This window comes from Nannobrachium achirus (assembly GCF_963921795.1).
Source record: "Nannobrachium achirus genome assembly, chromosome: 3".
NCBI classification, from domain to species: Eukaryota; Metazoa; Chordata; class Actinopteri; order Myctophiformes; family Myctophidae; genus Nannobrachium; species Nannobrachium achirus.
Window position 1 is genome coordinate 51,590,964 of NC_137812.1, and position 26,004 is coordinate 51,616,967.

The following is a 26,004-nucleotide window of genomic DNA, read 5'->3' on the forward strand; positions in this document are numbered from 1 at the left end:
TGTTAAAATGTCTAATGTTCATTTCCACGGGGGTGATTGTCACAGTCTCGAATACCAAAGATATTTCCTTGTGAAGAACCTCATAGTTGACCTCATTCTCTCTCTCTCTGGAAAACTATGGTATACAAATTATGGAAAATTAAAAAGTATTTCCCTGGCGATTAAATGTTTTCCTGTAACTGTGAAAAGCATTTCATATAAACATTCTAATCTAAAACTAATAAATACGTCATTAAATCTACCAAGCACTGCTTCTGGCACACAAACCAAATAAAATAGGACCATTTGATTGTTTTCTTCTTCTTTGTCATGTTTTTAATTGCATCTGATGAGAAGAGGCAAGGGGGGGGGTCCCCTTGGCGTTTTCACCACCGTGGACAAAGGTAGCAGTGAGACTAATGGTGTCATTATGAGCTGAGAAATGGCATTCTAGTTGAATTAAGGAAGTAATGACCCTGATCAGGTGGGGCGGGGTGGGGACATATCCCGGTGACAAAGAGGGGGTCTCTGATAGAATATTGGATTTTTGGTCTGTGGTCTGCCCTGGTCAAAGTGTTACGGCTTTTATGGCGGCGATAGAGGCCATGACCGCAGAACTCCTGATGAGAGGATACAAGCAGCCATTTGTGACCTGTCACCTTTAACCTGACCTCGCGCTATAGATGATAGGGTCCGCAAGAACACCGCGTTGTCCTGCTGATCCCCATCGGAAAAAAAACCTTGTCGACATGCGGGGGGGATCTGCCACCGCTCAATGGGAGGTACTGTACGGGGAAATTTAACGGGTTTCGCTGGGGAATCGTTTGCTCGGAGCAAAGCGTTTGTGTTTGTTTGCGTTTACATGTATCTGTAGTACCACTGTATAACAAACGTATAAAGTGGATATCTAAATAAACACACGTGCATTCATGTGTGTCTGTGTATGTGTCTCTTTCTGTCCGAATTCTATGTTTATGTGCCTGTATGCGTGTCTAGATGTTTGTGTGTGTGTGTGTGTGTGTGTGTGTACGCGTGCGTGTGTGCGTGCGTGCGTTCCGACCTGCTGGTGGAAATGCCAGCCTCAATGTGAAGTCAATAAGCCAGCTCTTTGTTTGGTCTGTCCTCCACGATGACGCTGGCACTGAGTCTAAACACACATGCCATGCACTTCCGTCATTATAGCTGATTATCCATAATCAACTTCTAAATATACCACTACCACCGTTGACGAAACACAGGCCTGCCCGGCACAAGAAAAAAAACTGCTTTTCAAAACTCTGCACTCACCACAACGAGAGAGAGAGGAGGGTCACCCAAACGCAGAAAACAGAGAGGCCATGGCTTGCCCAAATAAATAAATAAGTCGATTGTGCTCTATGCTGCCATCAGTCATAATCACAACTATTTGTTTGTTTTGAAAGGGTCTGGGGAAATTGAACTTTAGATGAGACAACAAGAATATAAATCCTCATGAGCGTGTGGCGAGCGTGGCACGGCTAACATTCAGAGTCGGGAATGAAAAAGGGCCTGCATGGGAGCTATAATTGAAGCCCCCCTCCTTCTACGCAGAGCGAAAGAAGCCCATGTATACATCTCCAAAAACTACTGTATTCCTTTGATCAGGATTGAATTCAGTTAGGGGGTGACATTTAGTGAGACGGAGGAGAGAAACGTACGGTACGGGTTTTCCCATCTGTGCTCAACATGTTTGATATTTGATGAATTACACAAGATAAAAACCTTTCTGTCAAGTGTCCACGATTTAAAAAATGACCATTTACATCTCAGTAAGAAGTGGTGAGATATTTTGACGTTTGGAAATAAACATTAGTGCGTTGATAAGCGGAGGAAAGACAGACAGGGAAGTGGTTTATTGTAGTTATGGGACCTGCGTGTTTATGGACAGGGGATTCTGTTCATTTCTCTATCAACTCGGACTTTTTTGTCTTCCACATACAGATAATTATCACATCAAAGACAAAAGACAAATTAATTTGTGGTGTAATCCATCCGACATGCTAACAATCAATCATAATTTAGACGTATCCTTATGGTTGATTGATGAGTAGGTTGACTGGTTTCATTTCCTTTCTCATGCCTTGCTGTGTGTTGCGCGTACAGGAATCATTTAACACTTGTGCATGCGTTAACACTCAGCAATCGGCTAGTGTGTGTGCACAGACGCTGCCCGGTTTAACAAAAACATACATGTGAAAGACTCTGTGTTTGTGTGATCAAATTTGCACCTAAAGGAACATTTCCGGGAAGACCAAATATTTACGCTGCAGGGTCACCCAACGACCTCTCAGATTCACAACAGTGTTATTGACCACAACTGGTTCTATATATTATATCTGGCAATTACATTTGGATCCTGTTCTTGCAAAGCTTATAATGCATTTATAGAGGGTTGAATTATATTTATGCAAGTGCTATATAAATATAGATTAGTGCTTTTTAAAATAATGCTGATAGTGATCATTATTATTCACTCTGCTAAAACAGTGGAAGAAAGTCATTAGGGGCCTGTTTTGCCATTCAGAATAATAATAATAATAATAATAATTCTTATTGTATGATGCTTGTGTTAGTTGCATTATAGCAGATAATCAATGTGCATTTGGTTATAGAGGGACATGCTGGAATGGACAAGATACAGTATATAATATAAAATCATATTAATAATCAACACCCCAGAAATGATTTCCTTCGTGGTGTGCAAGTCCATTTTGGGCAAAACACACACACACACACACACACACACACACACACACACACACACACACACACACACACACACACACACACACACACACACACACACACACACACACACACACACACACACACACACACACACACACACACAATATATATATATATATATATATATATATATATATATATATATATATATATATATATATATATATATATATATATATAATGCATTATAGTTTGCATGTGACAGTATATAGATTAATATATTTATGTATTCATTTATGTAACTTATAAAACGAGTCATTTACTGTGGGTCATTGCTCAGGTGCTCAAAGTGTTCCACCAGATCCTGTTTAAATTCCTAATCTACTGCAGATATATTTTTCCTTAATGACTTCTGGCTGTACTGCAGTAACTCCTAAACTTAAATTCTAAACTGGTTCTATGCACATCATGTTAAAAAGACTGTTGAATCGCTATGGCATAATTTGTTGTGTGATTTCCATGTGATGTGCACAGTACTGCACTTTAATCAAAGAGGGGTTGGGAAATACAAACATATGAAATGAATATAACATTTAAGAGTGAAAAAAGATGTATAACCTTTGTTTAATTTGGCCAACATGCTTCAAAGAAAGCATTATATTCATCAATCATTTTATTCAGTTACAGAATTGCAATGTATTATTACATCATTTGTTACCGACGTGCCCTCTTTAGGGTGTAGTTAAGGGAACTCAACAATGTTTTTCTTTTCCATTTTTTTGTGTGGAAAATGGTTGTTATTTAGTCCATCATCTCAGTCTGATGTTATGATGAATGAAGAACTCCATTAAAAATACTCAAACGTGTTGTGAAATATGCGATTTGGTTTTGGATGGCACAGAAGTCCAGTTCCTTGAAGAAAAATAAACCACCACGGTCCAACCACATTCTTTCTTAAAATAAATGCCTTGGGATTCTCAGGGAACTAATTTACAGGCATATATTTCTTGGTGTTTCTTTTCTTTCCACCTTCACAGACCAGAGCATGATTCATATGCAGTGTGTTCTGTAGCGAAACAAAATGTCCTGAAAGTCCAGGAGAGTGACTAGTTTGAGAAATTGTGCACATTAGGCTCTGAGAAGACAGATGTTGACGATGGAACATCCCTGTTTCACTGAAGCTCAACACACACAAACGTTTCAGACACTGTGGTAATGATAAGTATCTATGCTCAAATTTAGACATTTTTAGATGACCCACCCTGTCACGGAACTAGCTATTAAGTGAAACACTTGTTTACTTCGGTAGGAAGAATATATTTTTGCAATATTATATTATATTGTTTTATTTTTACTATTACCATTATTATTATTAAATAGAGGGAAAAACATGCTTATTGTAAGTCGCTTTGGATTAAAAGCGTCTGCTAAATGCCTAAACTGTAAACATGAAAAAAATATATATTTGAATGAGGTTATACACCAACTTAAAAATGGTGCAATATCAAAAAATCCAATTCATTGGGATTTTAATTTGTACATTGACGTCATGTGTTGAAGCAGCAGGGCCTAATTTACTCTCTTAGATGAAAATGTGTAATATGCATCCGGATACAACTGTACGCATCGTACAACAAATCAAGGTACACTATCATTATCTTCACCCAACTAACATAAAACCTTATAAATTACATGTCTAGACAATGACAACATTGTGTGGTGCGCACAAGAAAATATTCTCTCTCTCTCGCTTTCCCTGCTGGAAGCAACTTCAGCGCCATAATATTCTGAAACGGGGTAAAGCGAAACATAAATTTCCAACCCCCAGAGCGCGGCTGAGAAGTCCGGAGCCCATTATGTCAGCGGGACGGCCAGGCAGAGAGTCAGACGACTACATTCCACAGCCTTATAACTTAGGGACCCGCCAGGTAAGAAAACACTGCAGCAAACGCCGCCTGTCAGTAGGAGAGGGCTTTGCCGGGGGAAATTCATTTATTTGAAACACGATTACGCCGTTTCGTTTTAAATAACCACCGATTCACGCTGCTTCGACACCCCTGCAACCCTGCTCACCAGGTTACTTGAAACTGGCTCACAGATTCAGAGGGAAAGGGGGGGGGGAAAAAGAAAAAGAAACGGTTGGGAGCCAAATTAAAAGCCTTTCAATGTTCTTAGGAGCCTCCGAACCCACCCAGTCCACCCCACTAACCCTTTTCTCTCAGCTAGCCTTCACTTCCTGTCAGGAAGAGTGCCCCCCAACCCCCACCACTTCTAGTTACATAGCCGGCATCGGCAGGGAGCCTGCAAAATTAAGTGCCAGTTGGTGTTACTATGTTTTGCCTGAGTCTCAATGGAGAGGTACCTTTCTAAAGAATGCAGATATCCTCCATGAGCAGGGTGAAAGGGAGGCGGTAGTGGACAGCGAAGGGAGGACCAGAGGAGTCAGGGAGCATTGGTAGTAACACTGAGCCGCGTGGCAGGGCAGTAAAATGGGGCACTGGTAGCAGAGCGCTGGGTGACGTGCAGTGGTGGAAAAATTATTCAAATGTTTTACTCAAGTAAAAGTATCAATACTGCAATGTAGAAATACTCTGTTACAAGTAAAAGTCCGGAATTCAAAATGTACTTGAGTAAAAGTATGAAAGTACCAAAAGGAAAAAGTACAAAATGTTTGAAAATAGCAGATCTACAAGCTCACAACGTGCTGCATCGCGACGCGTTGTGAGCTTGTAGATTGGCTATTTTCAAATAGCCAAGGTATAAAATAGGGCTAAAGTGTCGCGATGCGACGCGTTGTGAGCTTGTAGATCGGCTATTTTCAAATAGCCAAGGTATAAAATAGGGCTAAAGTGGTTAATGTGTGTTTTATAATATTATAATTTATATCTGCTAAGTAACTAGTAACTAAAGTTTTCAAATAAATGTAGCGGAGTAAAAGTACAATATTTGGATCCGAGATGTAGTGGAGTAGAAGAAAGTATTAGAAATTTGGAAATTGGAAATACTCAAGTAAAATACAAATACCTCAAAATTGTACTTAAGTACAGTACTTAAGTAAATGTACGTAGTTATTTTATACCACCACTGGGCGACATAGGAACGGGAGGAGGTACATTGCAAAAGTACTGAGCATTCGTTTAACACAGAGCGTGCAAAAATGTCCAAATTGACACTGGGGATTTCACAGTGTAGGAGAGGGAAGAACACAACACTTTGATTTGCACCGGTCTTGAACCTTGTGTGTGTTTGGCTACGCAGCAGGGCAGAGGGTCTGACTGCGAGGGGAGCGGCGGGGGAAAGTATTTTCTTGTCCCCCCTGGTTTTTAACCACATTCCTGGCCACTTCTCTCATGGTTCATACAATGCGATATGTCAAATGTGATATTTAAGTCCCAATTCAAAAATAAATAAAATATAAATAATATTTTTTTTTAAATAAAAAAAATAGCTGTTCTACAAGCTCGCATTTCCTCACGGTGCGTTGTGTGAGCTTGTAGATCTGCTAATAATTAGATGTTTGATTTGACAGTTTTTGGAAGAAAAAGGTTTTGAATCATTTTGAAAATGTTCACCTATAATGATATGCCCAAGATGAAAGTGGTTAAGAACGGACAAAAGCAGGTATAAATGTTTATAGCAGAGTCTTTCTAGGAGCACAATCTCAAATTCCACTGATCTCACCGACTAAATAACTCACTAACAATACACAGAATCAGAACATAAGCTAGGAATATAAACATGATATTTCACACTTTGAGAGAACCTGAACCTACCTTAATTAGAAATACCTAATATAAACATCAAAATAAAATAGCCAATGCTGCACCAATTGAGTGCACTCAATACCAATACAGTACCAAATACTAATATAGGCTATACACACTAATAACTTAAATACTAGGAAGTAAAGTTAAATCAAATACCTCACAGCAAAATTGCATTAACTCGAGCCGTAATAAGGTCTAATTCATATCATAAAACCTGGTTGTTTTTGAGAAGCCATTAAACCTCAGATGGTTTCCCAGAGTTCTTAGGTCACCATATTGATTCTGCGTGCGACCGTGTGCTCCTGGCCTGTTCCCTTGCCTGCGGGGGGTTAAACTCAGCGCCTCCTCCACTCGCTGGCACTAGCCAGGAGGTCACGAGGGGCCAGGGGTCAGGAGAAGGAGCCAAGTGCTCGGGGGAAGTCAATGTCTACCCATTGACTGGAGGAGAGGAGCTCCCCATCTGTTAAACAGGTTAACTCTGGATGGACGCATCCACTCTCTCTGTGTGACGGACCGCCAGCGACAACACTGGATTAGAGGCCTTATCACGGTTATTGAATGGCTGGTACAGGATTATCTGACGTCAATATTGTCGGCACTGGGAATGGACGACCAAATGTTGACATAATAAATTGAGTTGATGTCTTTAAGATGAACCAATTTCAAAATGGCATACCCATTTTGAGCATATCATCAAAATGTCAAAGATTTCAAATAAGCTCAGAACGTGTCGCACCATGACAACCCTAGAGTTGCAAACACCTGTTCAGTACAGAGATGATTGAATCATGATTTAAGAACGGAAAGCTGTAATCTCCAATTTATTCCACGCTTCTCTTTGGTAATGAGCATTAGTGTAATGTTACATCTTTCTACAATTCTTATATTGTTTCTCCACAGAGTAAACATGTTAAATAGAAAATTGAAGATTAATTCACGGGTTGCATTTGTAGTCCTACACCAGCCATGTTGAGGACCAACACAGGTGTTCTGATTGGCGTAGAACATTAGTTCTGTGCCAATCAGACAAATTGTAACACCTGTGTTGGTCCTCAACATGGCTGTTTAGGACTACAAATGCAACCCATGAATACGTGGCAAGAACAGGAAGTGGCATTTCCTAGTATTACTCAGTAGAATCATCAATTTATTTTTGAAACATCTGGAAATACTGTAAATTTCTTGCCTTGTTTTAGTTTTTTTACTGTGTGAGCAGTGCCTCTATTTGGACTCAGCTGTCATCAAACACACACACACACACACACACACACACACGCACACACGCACACACCTCGGGTCCCAGTTTCTCTTCTCCCACTCTGTGCGTACAGGATACATTTCTGATAAATGGCAGCAGGATGGATGAGCTGACAGAAGACCGTACAATAATGGCTGATCTACAGGACACAAATGCAGCTACTGCCTAGATTTATGTGACTCTGTGTGTGTGTGTGTGTGTGTGTGTGTGTGTGTGTGTGTGTGTGCGTGCGTGCGTGCGTGCGTGCGTGCGTGCGTGCGTGCGTGCGTGCGTATATACACGAGAGGCAGTGAGAGAGAGAGAGAGACAGAGTGTGTGTGAGTGTGTATCATGTACTGTCCACTCCGCAATGAAATTATCTCTCAGAGGTCTGACCGGGAGAGGGGGAAGGGAGGGTACTGTAGGAGAGATGGAGGGAAAGTAAGAAGAAGATAGTGAAGCGAGGGAAGACCAGTACGGTACGTTATTATTTATTCATATGATGCTTACACACACACACACACACACACACACACACACACACACACACACACACACAGAGGTAACACACAAACACACAAACACCAGCTGTAAATATCACAGAGAGAAAGGGGGGGGGGGGGGGGGTGAGAGAGAGAGAGAGAGAGGAGCGTCAATGTGAATTAAGGTCATGTGTTGTAGTAGTGCCAGGACTCTCAGATGATTATCATGCAATATGCAGGACAAGTCAGAAGTACTAGAACAGTGGTTCACAAACAGTGGGTCGGGACCCATTTATGGACTTTTTTAGGTTAAGACTCTAGTAATATACCCATTTTCTGTTCCTACACTAAAAAAAAAAGAAAAAAATACACACACACACACACACACACACACACACACACACACACACAGTATATATCTAGTAAGACGCCTCAGGGCGACAAGCGACTCCCGGAGAGATTCTCCGGGTCCGCCCATCTGCTCTGGGTATCTGACATCACTGTGATGTCACCTGTGATGTCACAGTGATGTGTCAGGGGAACCACAGTATCAAGCGTTACCCGTCCAAACAGATACGGTCAAGATGTGACGGTTCTGACAGTAAACTGCGACCTACGGTCGCACATAGAGTAAATATGTTTTAAATAATTGTATACATTTGAAAAACAAACAAATCTAAGAAACTTCATAAATTATAATTAATTCGTAGTGAAAATAGCCGATCTACAAGGTTGCAACGTGGCGCTAATCTCTCTTTCAGGTCTCGACCTGAAAGGTTTGGGAACCACTGCTGTACAGTAGAAGCAACCATCCTGCGGTTACCTGTGAGGAGAGACACTGCTTTCCTCTCATATCCTTTTACTACTCTAAAGACCCATTTATACTTTGTCCCTCTCCCCCAAAATTAGCCGATACAAAATCTTACAACGCGTCACAGATGCAACATGTTGGAAGCTTGTTGATCTTCTTTCACAGTTTGTCACACTATCATACAAGCATGAATTATTTATAACAGCATCTAACTGGGCGCCCACTGGCCTACTGGTCCAGGCGCATACCACATAGGCATTGCCACATAGGCATGGATGCCTGGCGGCATTGCCGGTTTGATTCCCGATCCGGACGACCTTTGCCACGTGTCACTCCCCATCTTTCCCCCATTTCCTGTCAGTCTACTGTCCTATCAATAAAGGCATATAAGCCCAAAAACAAATCTTAAACAAAATAAAAAAATAATAATAATAGTATTTTTACACCACACAAGACAGGCCAGCAGAGGATATGTTTGGCCACCGTGATGAAAATGGACTCCAGTCAACCCCATATTATGGACGCTCATGCAGGCATAATAGTGAATCCTAGCGACATTCGGGCAAGCGCTGCCCTACCTGCGTTCTCACTGGCTGAATGCAAGACTGAGAAAACATGGACACCGACATTTCTTTTCCAACAAATGCGACGGAGGCGGGCCGCCTCAAGCGACCTTGAGCCACGTGAGAGACCGGCGAGCGAGCTAAAGCGAGGGAGTCGCCGTGTCGAGCGTTGCGAAGGCCGCTTGAGCCGACTCAGCGCCGTCCGAGTTGTAAACCAGGGGGCCAGAATAGTAAATAATGTTTGGGGGTGAACTGTCACTCAAAGTGCCTCTGGCCAATCACAGTGCGTCTTTTCCGGGACTTGCCTGAACTTCATTATCACGCCTCATGCAGTGATACATACAGTAACTACTGGCAGAAGTATGATCATGTCTCAGACTTTACGTCCCTCATCACAGACTTGTTTTACATTAAATGTGCTTGAGGGTTGAGGGTTTTTAATGCGTGGCCCTGCAAGAATCTAGCAGTCTATAACAGGGTCTTGGGTGTAGATAAATGACTGCATACAATCTGTCTCAGAGCCCAACATTCGTAAATCCCTCACTACAATCCCTGTTTAACAGAGAAGCCACCACTTATCTCTACTTTACACAACAACATTTATTCGCCTTCTGTGACCTGGTCACACTCTACCTTGAACCCAAGCACGCAGCCTTTTGTCGGGTAGATCCAACACCATTGATAGCAGATAATCTCCCAACAGCCGTTCAATAACATCATCGATAAAAGCCTGTAATCCAATCACTGAGCATTATCATATGCCCCCAGTCAGTCACTGGTCAGAGGGAACCCTGCCAGTAATAAGCATAGTATACTGTATTAAACAGCACTCTGTTACTACCATCCTATCATTAATCCTCGCTTTGTGTATGCAGCAGTGTGTATGAGGATCAATAGAGTGGATCAGAGCGGGCTTCCCGCACCACCCCGACACTTAATATCTGATCAAAATGGCTCTTTAATTGGGAGCGTGGCGGTAGTTGTTTAGAAACGGGGCGCTATCAAATGGCTGTTTACCATCGGCTCCTCAATGGCCGCCTGATGTGGGGACCGATGCATCTTTCACAGGAGCCCTGATTAAAAACTCCTCTGTGGCCCCTAGCCTGCGGACCTCTGACCCCGCACACACTCCATCTCAACACAGTGCTGGAGAAATTAATTAAAAATGTTCACTGAGATGGTATCACATCGCAGAGAGAGAGACCGAGAGAGAGAGAGACAGAGAGAGAGAGAAAGGGGGCAGAGGGAGGAGGGGACATGAAGATCAATCAAAATCATCTCACGTCTCCACCCTCGGTTAGCGGTGCAGAAAGGTACAAGATGGCTGCAGCGGCACTTCCTGTGTGTGAGATCCCAGTGTTTCCTGTGCCAGAGGGCCTCGGCTAAGTTTACTAGGTACGGTCATCAATCACACACTCCGGTTTCACTCTCACTAACCCTCAAACACACACAGACGTTCATGCCGAACGAACACGCACAGGCACGTGCATAGACATGAAAGGGGGCTTGAGGAGCCCTCAAGACCATGAATGTAGTTTTTACAATGGTGAAGGAAATGCAACTGAAATACCTGAAATGAAATACATTCAAAAGAATTACCATTTCCAAACACTCCTGAACTTGAATGAGGCATCTTATGTTGAAAGAATTGCCCTCTCTGTGTAGAAATCCATGCTGTACGCCACATTGCCTTTTTTATGCTTAGTTTAGTGCGGTATCAAGTACTGAAAATAGCCAACCTCCAAGCTCACAATGCGTTGCAGGGTTGTGAGCTTGGAGGTCTGCTATTTTCAATATTTTTACCAAAAGGCCCTTTTAGATATTTCAGCCCCTGCCTCTCTAACATTCTCTGCACGTCCCTCACAGACATGCATGTTCCCCCCAGACATTCACACACAAATACACAATTATGCTTTGTAAACGAGCCCAGTGCGTTTCCTGGTGAAAGGTAGATCATATCAGGCCCTCCCCGCTCAACACAACAATACAATTACATCTGCATCAGCTGGGAGCACATCTGGTTGGGTGATTTATTGAAGCAATCAGCACCACACTGACCAATTCCTGCTATTCTAGTGCAGAGTGTGTGTATGCACACACAGGAGGTGCACAGGAGGGACATTTGCGTAAAATCAAGGCGTATGTGCGTGAGTGAGAGAGAGATTGTGTGTGTGTGTGTGTGTGTGTGTGTGTGTGTGTGTGTGTGTGTGTGTGTGTGTGTGTGTGTGTGTGTGTTTGTGTATGTGTGTGTGTGTGTACAGACACAGACACACGCACATGCACATAAGGACAGGTTGGGACTGCTGTGGACTGTAGGAGGGGGGAGGAGGGGGGGGGGGGCAGGGTCTGAGCTGAGCGTGGGGACAATCACAGCCAGATTCTGCCTTTGATTAGATTAGCATTAAACAACAGCCTGACACATATGACAAATAGCTACATTAGGACCTGTCATTCTCCCTCTCTCCAATCCCCCCCTTCTTTCACTTTCTTGTTTTCCCCTCTCTCTCTCTCGCTCGCTCTCCCCCTTTATTCCAGCTCCTCGCGTCCCACTGGCCCAAATCCATGCATGGCCGCTGTCACCCCAAACGGATGTGCAATCTCACTATACTATATTACCTGCTTCACAGGAGATGTGAGGTGAGTAATGGGAAGTAAATAGGGTGGAGGTGAGAAGAGGAGCGGAGAGAGGCGGAAGGGAAGGGGGGGGGGGGGGAAATGAAAGGAGCCATTTCTTTTGAGAATAAAACTGATAAAGTGTTGAGCGAGGTGTCATTAATCAGATGTGGTTCGGTATCTGATCATTGGTTTTTTCCTTCATGAACTGCTTTGAATAGTAAAGACATTCAAGACAAACCGTAGGAACACCACTTGTCCTTGGCTGTGAGCGTATACCGGAGTGTGAGTGTGTGTGTGTGTGTGTGTGTGTGTGTGTGTGTGTGTTTGCATGCGTGCGTGCATGCGTGCGTGCGTGCGTGCGTGCATGTGTGTGTGTGTGTCTAAGAGAGAGATTTGTGTATTCATGTTTGTGTAATGTATACAGGTATTTGCATGTGCTGGCTGCATCTAAAGTATGTGTGCATGTGATATCTGTATTCTTGCATGTGTGAGTATGAAACTGAGACTCGAGACGAATATCTTTTGTTTCAGTATTACTTTGCTGTCATAGATGCTATTTGACTATGAAGTCCTTGGTTTTACTATAAAAAACATAAATGCCTTGAAAAGATTGGATACTTTTTAGTACCACGTTTAGTACCGCTTTCACACCACTCTACCCAGGTCCTTTTAGAGGAAAACCAGGCACAAGTGGACGGTGTGGAGTGATGTGGTCTTGTGGTCTCAGCCTCAGACCAAGAGGCAACTACATTTCTGTGTTGTCACTGCAGTCGTATCCTACTGACTCACCTGCCAGTGAGGAGCGACTCACGCAGAGCCTTTGTCCTACTCCTCCCGCCCAACACTCCCCACTGACAGGTGCCGCCACAGCCCATAGGAGTACGTGCAATGACCATTACCACCTTCCCCGCCCGCCTCCCCCCAAACACAAGCCAATTGTGTTCGCATATAGACACCAATTGTGTTCGCATAGACACCAATTGTGTTCGTGTAGACGCTCGACAAAGACAGATGCACCATGGTGGATTCAAACCCACAACCTCTGTGGTGGTGGGCAGACACTTTACCACTGTACCTCTTCATTAGTTCATCTTAGTGTTGTATGGGTTTAGGTTGTAGTTATTTGTAGTGTTTAAATGGTAGTCTTTGTAGCGGTCTCACTGCCCAATATATATGTTCCCCTAATGTGTCATTCTCTACAAGAGGGCCTTTGTGGAGGAATTGGCAGATAAAGCAGAGCAAGCTGCGGCAAGGGGCGAAATGAGTACGATCTACAGTATAAGATCACGAAGAAACTCAGTGGCAAATACACCAGCCAGTCGACCCCTGTCAAAGACAAGGATGGCAACGTCCTCAGGACAGAGCAAGAACAGGCCGCGAGATGGGTACAACATTTCAGTGAAGTACTAAACTGTCCACAGCCTGATGACCCTGCCAACCCTCCACCAGCAGAGGACGTCCCCAACATTGACTCAAGTCTCCCAACCCATGAAGAGGTAAAATGTGCCATCCAAGCCATGAAGGGCGGCAAAGCTGCCGGCTTAGACTCCATCCATGCCGAGATGCTGAAAGCTGACCTTAGCACTTCATCAAAGGTGTTCACAGAACTCTTCAAAAACATCTGGGAAGAGGAAGTAATACCTCAAGACTGGGACAAGGGCCTGATTGTCAAATTGCCCAAAAAGGGCAACCTCCAAAGCTGCGACAACTGGCGGGGGATCACACTCTTGTCAATACCATCGAAAGTCTTTTGTAGGATTTTACTCAGCAGAATTGAATCCGCTGTCGACCAAAATCTAAGAGAGGAGCAGGCAGGTTTCAGAAGGAAGAGGGGCTGCACAGACCAGATCTTCGCTCTGAAGAACATCATCGAGCAGTGTGTGGAATGGAACGCCCCATTGCACATCAATTTCATAGACTTTCGGAAGGCCTTTGACAGCCTACATCGTGACACCCTATGGAAGATCGCGAGAGCATATTTAATTCCTCCAAAAATGGTCTCGTTGATGGGGTTATTCTATCGTCACTTTGAATGCAGTGTCATTGTCAATGGAAAACCATCTGAGTGCTTCTCCGTAGAGTCTGGTGTGCGACAGGGGTGCGCCATGTCTCCCATTCTTTTCCTGATGGCCATCGACTGGGTGATGAGGAATACAACGGCCGATAAACCCAGGGGCATCCAGTGGACTTTGTTCTCCCATCTCGAAGACCTAGACTTCGCTGATGACCTTGCTGTTCTCTCCTCCAATTATACCCACCTGCAGGAGAAAACTGAAAGACTTAACCAGTATGCGAAACAAACAGGGTTGAACATCAATGGCCCAAAAACACAAGTGATGTGCATTAATGCCACACCAGAGGTACCAATCACCGTGAATGGGGAAACACTCGACTATGTCGAAGAGTTCACCTACTTGGGAAGTCTTGTCAGCAAGTACAACGCAACAGAAAAGGACATCAGAGCAAGGCTAGGGAAGGCTCACGGTGTATTCGCAAGACTGCATCCTATCTGGAAGTCGAAGCAGTACAGCCTAAGAACAAAGCTCCGACTGTACAACAGTAATGTTAAATCAGTATGGCTCGGAATGCTGGCGAGTGACAGTACTCGACATGAAAAGGATCAATGCCTTCCACAATGGATGCCTCCGTAAAATCTGCCGCATCTTCTGGCCTGAGAAGATCTCAAATAGAGAGCTCCACAGGATGACCAGGTGCTCCAGTATTGTGACAGAGATCAAACGCCGCCGTCTACGATGGTTGGGACATGTATTACGAATGGCCCAGGATCGAATTCCAAAGGTTGCACTGAGATGGACCCCAGCAGGGAAAAGGAGTCAAGGTCGACCCAAAACTACCTGGCGGCGAACCGTGACAGCTGAGCTGAAGGAGATGAACCTTAAGTGGGGAGAGGCACAACAAGCAGCACAAGACCGGTCCCGATGGAGGCAGATCGTCGAAGCCTTATGTCCCACTTGGGACGAAGAGGATTAAGTAAGTAATAAGTAAGTAATGTGTCATTCTGGTTAGATCAGTAGTTGTAGTTTAAAGTTATACCATGTAACTTTTTTTATAAAACAAATCTTAAAATGGTCCTAACTGTTCGCTAAAGTTTTAGAACCCCCACTCCGTTATTTTCAGCTTCAAAAGCCTTCTCTTTATATGTTTTCTATGAGCCTTGAGGGGGGGAGAATTTCGCGGCAAAATTACGTCATCATACTACCGGCCAATCACAGCGAGGGTTATACACTGCCGGCCAATCACAGCGCATCTTGGAGTGGGGTCGCTAGGGCGGCCATATTTGTAGTCTCCCGTGTGTCTCTATACTCGGGTGCACGGTGAAGCATGGGTGAAGGAGTGTATCTCCGGAATGGCTGAACGCACAGGAACCAGGGACCCCTCAAAAGATAGATCTCGGCGAGGTGGAGGCAGACGCGGGGGTGTGAGAAGCCGAAAGATGCAGACGCGACCGAGGTTTGCTATAGAGCTACTGACCACAAGTTGAGCAACTTACACAGTATAGCTTTAAGTTGATCTCATTTGTTTTGGGCCCAATTGTCCATTTGTAAAAAAAAAAAGAACATTATTCTAAACTAACACTGCATTCTCCCTGTGGCTCTCTTGCTGACCAACTCAGTCCCTGACATCCATCCTGCTCTGTTCTCTCTGTTAGAGTGCAACAGTATTGATATTGTTGATCATTGATTGGGCCTACACCCTGCTGTCTATGATCCTTGCATTAGTATTCATGGCTCCTTCCATCAGCTAAATAAACTTGGCAACAAAACACCCACAAGACAACAGGGAGGGGAGGAAGGATCGATGCAAAGAGGCATCAAATCAACATTATCCCCTCTCGTCAGCTTGGCCTCCGACCGCAAGGGGACTGTGCTCTGGGTCAGAGGTGACACAGACAGGTCGGCCACCCCTTGACCCAAGAGCCGATATCTGTGGCCGAGAGATGCCTTCTCTCTCTCTGTGCTATCCCGGTGCCTGCCCTCCCTTGGTGCGCGGTGAAAAGGGAGGAGAACAGGTAGCAAGAGAAGGAGGTGGTGAAGATAAGAGTTGCAGAGTAGTCACTGCTCTGACCTGGGGCTGGATTTACTGCCCTCACCCTGAGGGCTGATAACTCACATGGTTGGAGGCAGGGAGACAAGAAGAGGAGAGGAGAGGAGAGGAGGGGAGGGGAGGGGAGGGGAGGGGAGGGAAGGGAAGGGAAGGGAAGGGAAGGGAAGGGAAGGGAAGGGAAGGGAAGGGAACATACAGCAAACTCACCTGAGAACACAGCAGCATGACCAGCTCCACTACAGAGCTACTGGACTTCATACACACCAGACCTAGAGAAATGAGAGAGTGAGTGTGAGTGAGAGAGAGAGAGAGAGAGAGAGAGACAGAGAGAGAGAGAGAGAGAGAGAGAGAGAGAGAGAGAGAGAGAGAGAGAGAAGATAGGGAGAACAGTAGAATCAATGGGTTCTGTTAAAACCGTTTAGAATGAAAAGGACAATTATCTTCCTTAGCCTCTCATGGTATTAAATTCTTCTTACAGATGCAGTAACTTACAGTACAGAGCTATTGCACATGAATGTGTACATGTACAAACACACATGGAAGCACTAAAACAATATTAGAGATGTACACCACCGCAACACCCACACAAACACACTCATGGGCTCTTGCACAAACGAAAAGTCTAACCCTGTGCCATCTGCAAGGGAGCAGATAGTATTGATGGGGTCTAATGAGCCGACATGATGTTACTGTAAACTAATACATATTTGGGCCTTGTATTACAGCCTGAGACATGGACAGCATATGTCTCATTGATCCTTAATGCTGAGCCCTGGGCTTTTAGAGGGCAGAGGGCCCTGGAGTGTGGTGTGGTGTGTGTTTGTGTGTGCGCGTGCATGGGTGTGTGTGCGCATGGGTGCGCGCGTGCATGCGTTTGTGCGTACGTGCGTGTGTGCGACGCTGTGTGTGGTTAGGACCAGAGAGTGCTGAGCAGCCTATAGCTTGGTCAGTTGTTTGTGCGTTATAACCACACATACTTTACATGTGCATTGTCAAATATGAACATAGACACACACGTGCACATACCGTGCACATACACTCGCACACATGCATGCATTTGCACACTCAGGTGAACCAACATGCATTGTGTATGCAAATATACAGTACACACAGACGTGTATGTATATGGGCAGAATACACATGCCGTGTACACACAGACACACACACACACACACACACACACACACACACACACACACACACACACACACACACACACACACACACACACACACACACACACACACACACACACACACACACACACACACACACACACACACACACACACACACTCTAACTCTCCCCGCCACCCCTCCCGCTGCAGCTATCAATCAACTTTCCATTTTGTTTGGTGGCAGCAGACATCCCAAACACTCCTATTAGTGGCCTGACCTTTCACCTTGACTGCCCCCTCCTCTGGGAGCCTTAAGCTCAGCCATCAGATCTGAGCTCAACTCACTACTGGTTTAAGAGCAGACTGGGATTAGATTACACTTAAAGGGCCATGTGGAGATATCAATTTATGAATAAGTACACTAGATTATCTATCTATCTATCTATCTATCTATCTATCTATCTATCTATCTATCTATGTTGTACATAATATGTTGATGTACGGATATACATCAATGTACAGTATAATATAGTGTGTTATACACATTACAAAAAGGTACAAATATTAGCTTTATTCTGCCCATTTTTGTGTCCTGGGGTTAATAGAATCATTATGGCTATTGTGCCCATGCCCATTGACTGTATGCTTATTGTATGCCTATACTAATACTATTGTTGTTTGTAATAAAGGAAATAAACCACTCGCAAGTCGATGACCAAATTATCAATACTTTTTTTAAATAATTGATTAAATCAATAATTTGATTAACTGGTACACCCCTAGATCAATGGTTCTCAACCTGTGGGTCGGGACCCCCAGGGGGGACCCCAAATTATTTTGGGGGCCCCCAGATGATTAACTTTATGCGCTACATTGTTTTCTCACTCACCAGTAAACAAACCAGCATAAAGTTTTAAGTGTTTAGAGGGTATCTGCACATTTCTAGTAACACTTTAAGGACTTTTTAATACTTCTAAAATGACAAATTAAACATTGGCCATATTGTAAAGTACTGTATTAGTATTAAAGTACTGTATGTAGATCTGCTATTTTCACAATAGAACCGTGTTATACAAAATGTAATGCCTCAACTCTTAGTGCTCGTCTGGGTGTAGGGTGTAGTCCTCAGTTAAAATATGATTATCTTGGGGGTCGAGGCCCAAAAAGGTTGAGAACCACTGCCCTAGATTACTGTTGCTCAAGGTAAATGTACTCACTGGTGCCTTCGATGAGGAGCTCTTGTCCGTGGCTGCCCAGCAGTGTCCGGGACAGGAAGGGTGCGAAGTCCACAAAGATCTCTCTGAGCAGGGGAGCTGCCTTCTCCAGGGCATGTTCCAAACGCTCCGAGATGCTGCAAACCCACGGAAAGAAGACCGTCATTAAAGCTGCACTATATCAGGGGTCTTCAACGTTTTCAGGCCAAGGACCCCTTAGTTGAGAGAGAGATGAAGCAGGGACCCCCCACAACCTTATCATAGATTCCATATAGTTTCATTGTTTGACAGCACGATCATCAGTATATATTTTGGATTCATGTTAAATTGTGGGTTTTCAGATATTTAACCACTTGAAATGTCAATATTTAATAAACTTGACCTTTCACTGTACTGTCTGCTCTTTCCCCCCTCCAAAGCTCTTTGCCAAAAATAGCTGATCTACAAGCTCACAACGCCTCGCGCTGTGGGGCGCTGTGAGCTTGTAGATCTGCTATTTTTGGGTTAAGTTTGGGTTCAAGTGGTTAATATAAAAAAGGGGGGAAAAACTAGTTTTTATCACAAAAAGATTTGGAGGACCCCCTGTAGTAACTCTGAGGACCCCCTTGGGGTCCCGGACCCCCTTTTGAAGACCCCTGCACTATATAATTTTCCTGTTCTAGCCCTGGACAAGTGCTGAAATTTCTACAACTGAGCTGCTTGCTCTGGGGAGAAATTGAAATTTTGACCTCTAGGTCAAAATTTGTGAAAAAACAGAAACAGGATTGTGTCAAAGGTTGTGACCTACAGATGTGCCATTTCAAAACTTCACGCGTCATGCCATTGGCAAGACAGTAGATTTTCAAGGGATTGGCAGAACATTGAGCTTGTAGATCTGCCATTTTTGCTATTTTATGACCTTCGCTGACTTCAAAGTTTAAATCTACCTATGAAGTTGGATTTTGCTTTTCAATGGGAATGGAGTGGTTTCTTGCCATTTGAAAATATGCTCCATTCTCCATAAACATTTGAAAGGCAAAACAATGAAAGAAACCTGTGGAAAAAATGCATTTGCAGGGCATTTTCAGGAAAATAGCAGTAAATACGGAAGAGTTGAAATGGCACATATTTATCTAGACACAATAAATGTCTCTTGCAGTGGAGCAAGGAGACCAAATACAACCACCACAATGGTATAAGTTCTATTGTATTAACATACTAAAGATTGGACAGAGTAACATTATATTCACACACCAAAATGACATAATAGAGCTTTAGATACAGACACAACAGTGGCAGTGTTTCAGCTCTATTCTCTCTATTTTATCCATGAATTTGCAGAGTATATTCATCATTGTAATATTGTGTAAGCCTAATAAAGTACTTAACATAAGCACTATTTGTATAAGTACTTAATACTACATTATTGTTTTGTAATTACAATAACTTTTCAGTGTGTTAATATACAGATTAAAAATGTTAAATGCATAAAGTGAATGGCATATTGAGTGGCAAATCGAGTGGCCAAGTGTGCGGCAAAGAGAGTTTAACGTTGTTTAATGCAATCATATAGGACTTTTCTGTTTGGATGCATGGGCTGTCAAGGCCAGAAAGTATCTTTTTGCCACTCAGTAGGCGTTCCCAGCTTCCGCATAACTTCCGTGTATGATGATGATGTCATGCGCATACCCTCTATCTATACAAACAATCAGTACAAACAAGGAGGTGGGTAACGTACACAATAAAATAAACACAATTCAAAGACATTTAAGTAAAACAAGGTCATTTAGGCTTAATCCAGAGCGATTAACCAAAAATAATAATAATCTGTACGTTGAAGCAATACTGTACACACAATAGGATGCCAGGTCAACAAGCATTTGCATAAGCCTGCAAGGTCGCCAAGGCTAGGGTAAGTGCTACGGTAAGTGTTATGGGCTAAGGTGGAGTCTGAAGAGGTGAGTATGAGGATTACGGCGATAGGGAGCGAGTCTGCTGTTCTAATAGCAATGAGGAGTTTATTCCACAGTTTAGGGGCCAGGAGGGAGAAGAGTCTGGGCTGAGTGAAGCGATCTCCTGGGTGTTTTAGCAAAGGTTCTGTTTGCTTCCCTGTGTTAGTTGAGTGAGCAGGAGGGGTTGTAGGGTAGGATCAGGCTTTGAAGATATGGGGTGCCATACCTTTGGTAGCTTTGTAGGCCAACATCAGAGTGTTGTACTCTGTGCGTGCAGAAACGGGGAGTCAGTGGAGGGATCGGAGAAGGGAGGAGACATGTGAAGATTTTGTCTGGATGAAGACCAATCGTGCCGCGAGGCCATGTGCACTTAACATCATGACATCTTACAATGCCTTTTACTCCAGTGTATTAACTTTGTATTCATCTGTGAGAACTAAGGTATTGTAGCTACACAGTAATATACAACAGTATCATCCTGTTACAGTAAAAAAAAGAAAAAAAAGAAAAGTGGAATAAGACCACTAGAAATGATCGTGGAAAAGCGCTAAAAAATACAATTCATTCATTCATTCTAGAAATTTAAGTGTAACTAGAAAGGTGCAAGTCTGGGAAATTGCAAGTGTGGTTGCACTGACACGAGAATTACGTCTTACTCTTTATATTATATATTGTGATGTCATGTGAAGCATGACAACAGTGACAACAGTGTGTGAAGCATGACCAAAAGCTTCACTTTTACGTTTGGGCGAAAGTTTACAAAAAGCAGGTTCACTTTGCTGGCAAAAAAAGTCTCGGACCGGGAACAATAGTGTGTTGCCTATAGCAACCACACTAACTAAAAACCTTTTAATAAACGTGTGTAATGGATATTTGTGATACACAAAAAATGTAAACAAAACAATCAGCAGGAAAAGCAGATGATGCAGTCTTGTGTGTGCGCTTGTGTCTTTGTACAGCAATGTCTATGTGAGTGTGTATGCAATGCATCTGCTGTACAGTATGTCTGCGTGGGTGTGTTACTGTGCTTGCGCTGCATGTTTCATGTAAAACGTACTCTCTGTGTGTGTGTGTGTGTGTGTGTGTGTGTGTGTGTGTGTGTGTGTGTGTGTGTGTGTGTGTGTGTGTGTGTTAGAAGATGAATCACCTCATACTGGGGGCGGTGTGCTGGGTCATAGGGGAGAGAGTGGGGACAGATGGCAGGTTGGTGCTGGCTGGACCCTGGCCTGCTGCTGCTGCTGCTGCTTCTGCAAGGAAACCAGAGAGCTCTGTGATTAGTCTGGACCCAGGACAACTACTAATACGCACATGCAGGGAGAGATATCGAAATATACAATACACAGACACACACACATACAAATACAAATACACACACAAGCCCAGCAAGAAACATACATATTAGGGATGGGACGATACGCGATATTATCGTTTATCGTGATAAAAAAACACTCACGATAGTCGTATTGTGGAGATTTCATTTATCGTGATATCGTCCTCCGTCATGCACCGAGATCAATTCACTTTTTATTCGCCGAGCTGCATATCCGGTACCACTTAAACCCTCTACAATTGGTAAAACGTATTCATAATATACATACTTGATACAGTCTTTTTCACTCTCTATCAAATGTCTTTGCCAAAAAATAGCCGATCTACCAGCTCACACTGTGAGCTGGTAGATCTGCTATTTTTTGGCAAATGTTCCGCCCCAGGATAATGGATTTTGATTATTGCGATAATATCGTAAATCGCCATTTCTTTTGTCACAATAATCGCGATATGACATTTTCATATCGTCCCATCCCCAATACGTATGCATGCAAGTAAACACACAACCATCTCTCTCTACTGTAGCTCTCTCTCACACACACACACACACACACACGCACACTCTGACACACATTCACACACCAATACATTACACCAGCGAGCGACAGGGCAGCCCCATAAATCTGTGCACAGACGTCCCTCTATGAAATAATACAGTGGTCTCCATTCAAATGTAGAGAATAGGGCTGGATTTATGGCCCTGCAGGACAAGCAGGCTGTGAGTGTAGTGTAATTTTATGTGTAGATAACACATGATGTACTCCTGGCACTATACGTCTTCCTGCAGCAGTACCACTCACACCTCTCACAGCCACGAGGACTGGAAGAGTACACAGCACAGTCCTCGCTTTTCATTTAAGTCATTCTGTTTTTTTTTTTATGTCAAGAATTTTCACACATTTTCAACATTTCCTATAATAAAATAGCTAAAGTACACGATTTACAAGCTCTCAAAGCATCATGAGTTTGAGACTATTTACGCTATTCTAGTCGGAGGCCTTAGGGAGATAGAATGGTCATTTCGTGCTAATCAGTCTAAAAGCGCCACATTTTGCACAGATGTAGCACATGGCATGCTCCAATGAATTATCTAGGGCGCCCGAGTCGGCGACCTTCGGGGTCGCCACAGCGGCCAAATCAATCAGTTGGGTTCCCATTGACTTTCTATACACTGTACTACAGGAGGAAAAAGTAGCATGTGAGGGGTCTGACTAGGGGTTTGTCATGATTCTGAATCCATTGCAAGCATTTGTTTTGCACAAAAACACTTTCCTTGGGCTAAAAATGGCCCCATAAAAAGATGGTTTAGTGATGATAACTGATGAGTCATCACTTTTCACAGTTTTGTGGGAGTTTTGTATGGCCATTTTTAGCCCAAGGAATGTTTTTTGTGCAAAACAAATGCTGGCAATGGATTCAGAATCGCTGTGGCGACCCCAAAGGTCGCCGACTCAGGCGCCCTAGCTAAATCATTAGAGCATACCCTGGGCCCGACTATTCGGCATACATTAAAGTATACATGGCTTAACTCTTTTCCTTAAGGGTCTATTTGGTTTGATTTTATTCAATTCATTTAAAAAAGTCTTCATATACCAATATTAATTGTTATATTTTGGATAATATTATACAGAATAAAAACAATAACTCTATATCACACAACGCTGTTACATACAAAATAGTATGCACACACAGTAGAATACCTAGTGTTCACTTAATTAATTTAACAAAAACAAAAACTTAAAGTTATACCATGTAACTTTTTTTATAAAACAAATCTTAAAATTGTCCTAACTCTTAAATCGCTAAAGTTTTAGAACACCCACTCCGTTATTTTCAGCTTCTGAAGCCTTCTCTTTATATGTTTTCTATGATCCTGACTGGGGTCCGGTTTTCGCGCAAAAATTACGTCATCATACACTACCGGCCAATCACAGCGAGGGTTATACACTGCCGACCAATCACAGCGCATCTTGAAGTGGGGTCGCTAGCTATCACAATAGGGCGGCCATATTTGTAGGCGCCCGTGTGTCTCTATCTATACTCGGGTGAAACACTCCGTTTCTCCGGAATGCCTGAACGCACAGGAACCAGGGACCCCTCTAAAGATAGATCTCGGCGAGGTGGAGGCAGACGCGGGGGTGACGCGGGGGTGTGAGGCCCGGTCCGCGGCGAAAAACGGCCGAAAGACGCGGACGCTACTGACCACTAGTTGAGCAACTTACACAGTATAGCTTTAAATTAATACCAAATACTTTCCGACCCGTTTTATAACTTCTTTGACATAAAAAAAAAAAAAGTCCTAAAGCGGCTGCAGCTGATACGGAACACAAATCTCAACATGAAGTAAAGCCCTTTGCACACAGGCGCGTTTAACCGCACGGATAAAACGGACAATATAATTTTTTGAAAAGAAAACAATGATTCTCTATGACCTCATGCACACCGGCTCCGAATTAGCCGTGCGACGAGTGGCTGCCGCTGTGCGTTTTTTTCTCGATCGAAACCAGTTCGATTCGTGCGTCTTGTCGCATGCGGTGAAAAACTCATCACTCCTTTTATGACTCCTTTTGGGATCCGCAGCGCCGATTCCGCACAGCATTGCACACCAAATCCAATGCGTTTTATTCATACAGCAAACGGAAGAAAGCAACTGTCCTGTGTGCAAAGGGCTTTAGTAATGCTCCAATTACTATGCAATTAGTTTTATTCCATAGGTCGTTTACATACCAATTAACTCCTTCTGCACATTTCTGCGTGACCGTTTCATTGCACAACTTGAAAATAAAGAAGCTTTTACGACTAGCATTTTGTGGGACGGAGACACGCCGGGTACAGAGTGGCTGTTTGATTGATCTGCCTGTAAATTCACTTCAGTGTGCCTCATAAATACAGGCAATGCCCGGCAGAATATGGAGCAGGAGACGCAGAGGGGGGATTCCTCTGCCGTTTTGCAAGGGAGGGAGAGCTTGTTTTTCCAACCGGGACAGTCTCCAAGCAGGGATAACTCTTAGGGAATGACAGGGAAAGGAGAGTGGAGCAGACTGGAATGTGTGTGTGTGTGTGTGTGTGTGTGTGTGTGTGTGTGTGTGTGTGTGTGTGTGTGTGTGTGTGTGTGTGTGTGTGTGTGTGTGTGTGTGTGTGTGTGTTAAGCAGCCATGTGGGCCTGCTGGGAGCCTCCCTCTGGAGTTGAAGTAGCTCCTTCAAACAGAGAGGAGTAAATGAACTGATCTCCATTAGTCCTCCCACTGCTCTCACTAAAACACACACACTACACACACACACACACACACACACACACACACACACACACACACACACACACACACACACACACACACACACACACACACACACACACCATGAGCACACAGCGAATACACACTGAACAAACACAGACAGAAGCTGCGCATGCCCCCACACACAAACGGTTACATGGACGTACACATACACACGTAACGCACACAGCCACATATTTACTCAGGCATGCTTTACTCTCTCTTACGTGCAGCAGCCCATGCAGTGTGGTCATTATTCACAAGCATGCACGCACACACATCCTCCTATAACACACAAACCCTCTTTTCAAGTACAACTCCCCCCCCCCCCCCCCCCCCCGCCTCCCTTAAACACACAGAGACACACTCCTCGGTGAGAAAACATGACACATTCACACACGCACACACGTGACAGATTCATACACATTCGCTTATTAACACACAGCCTACAGATACACACATACACTAAACGCTCAAACATGAAAGAGAAAAGCAAATGTTGACCGTCTGACCACAGTTTATAGCGTACACTCATCATTGATGAATATATGAATAACAGGCCAAAATATTCCACTTCCTCTGCATTTACAAGGTTCAAGGCCTGTCCTATCTGTGCCAAGCAGGCCTAATCATGACTTAAGATGTCATCAATGTAAAATCTACTTTTTTTTTTGGAGATGGACAGATAGACAGACAATGTTAGATAGAGTACTCAACCTGATCTTCGTTTTATTACTACTCACTAATGCTCATTATAAAATGGAACCATTTCTGTGTACTCAAAGAAATGGTACCTGAAATCATTGGTAGACAGGTTTGGTAATTTCAAGATTTATTTTTCTGAATAAGGCTTCTATTTCAGTATGCCAATTTTCCAGAAGGGGAAGGCTGTAGATTCTATTAGGTTGGAAT

At 43.5% G+C, this 26,004-nt stretch overlaps 1 protein-coding gene across 5 annotated transcripts in view; it reads right to left on the minus strand.

Annotated features, from left to right (window-relative positions):
- lrba (LPS-responsive vesicle trafficking, beach and anchor containing) overlaps positions 1-26,004 on the minus strand; it is a 359,744-nt gene that overhangs the window by 210,841 nt on the left and 122,899 nt on the right. For 3 of the 5 annotated variants that reach the window (XM_080722061.1, XM_080722064.1, XM_080722060.1), the window contains exons 31-33: positions 21,636-21,735; positions 18,561-18,694; positions 16,434-16,495 (exon numbers count right to left, since the gene is read on the minus strand). In XM_080722061.1, the coding sequence (XP_080578187.1) occupies positions 16,434-16,495; positions 18,561-18,694; positions 21,636-21,735 (296 nt within the window). The remainder of the gene's footprint in view (positions 1-16,433; positions 16,496-18,560; positions 18,695-21,635; positions 21,736-26,004) is intronic. The other 2 variants (XM_080722063.1, XM_080722062.1) reach the window with 2 other exon arrangements.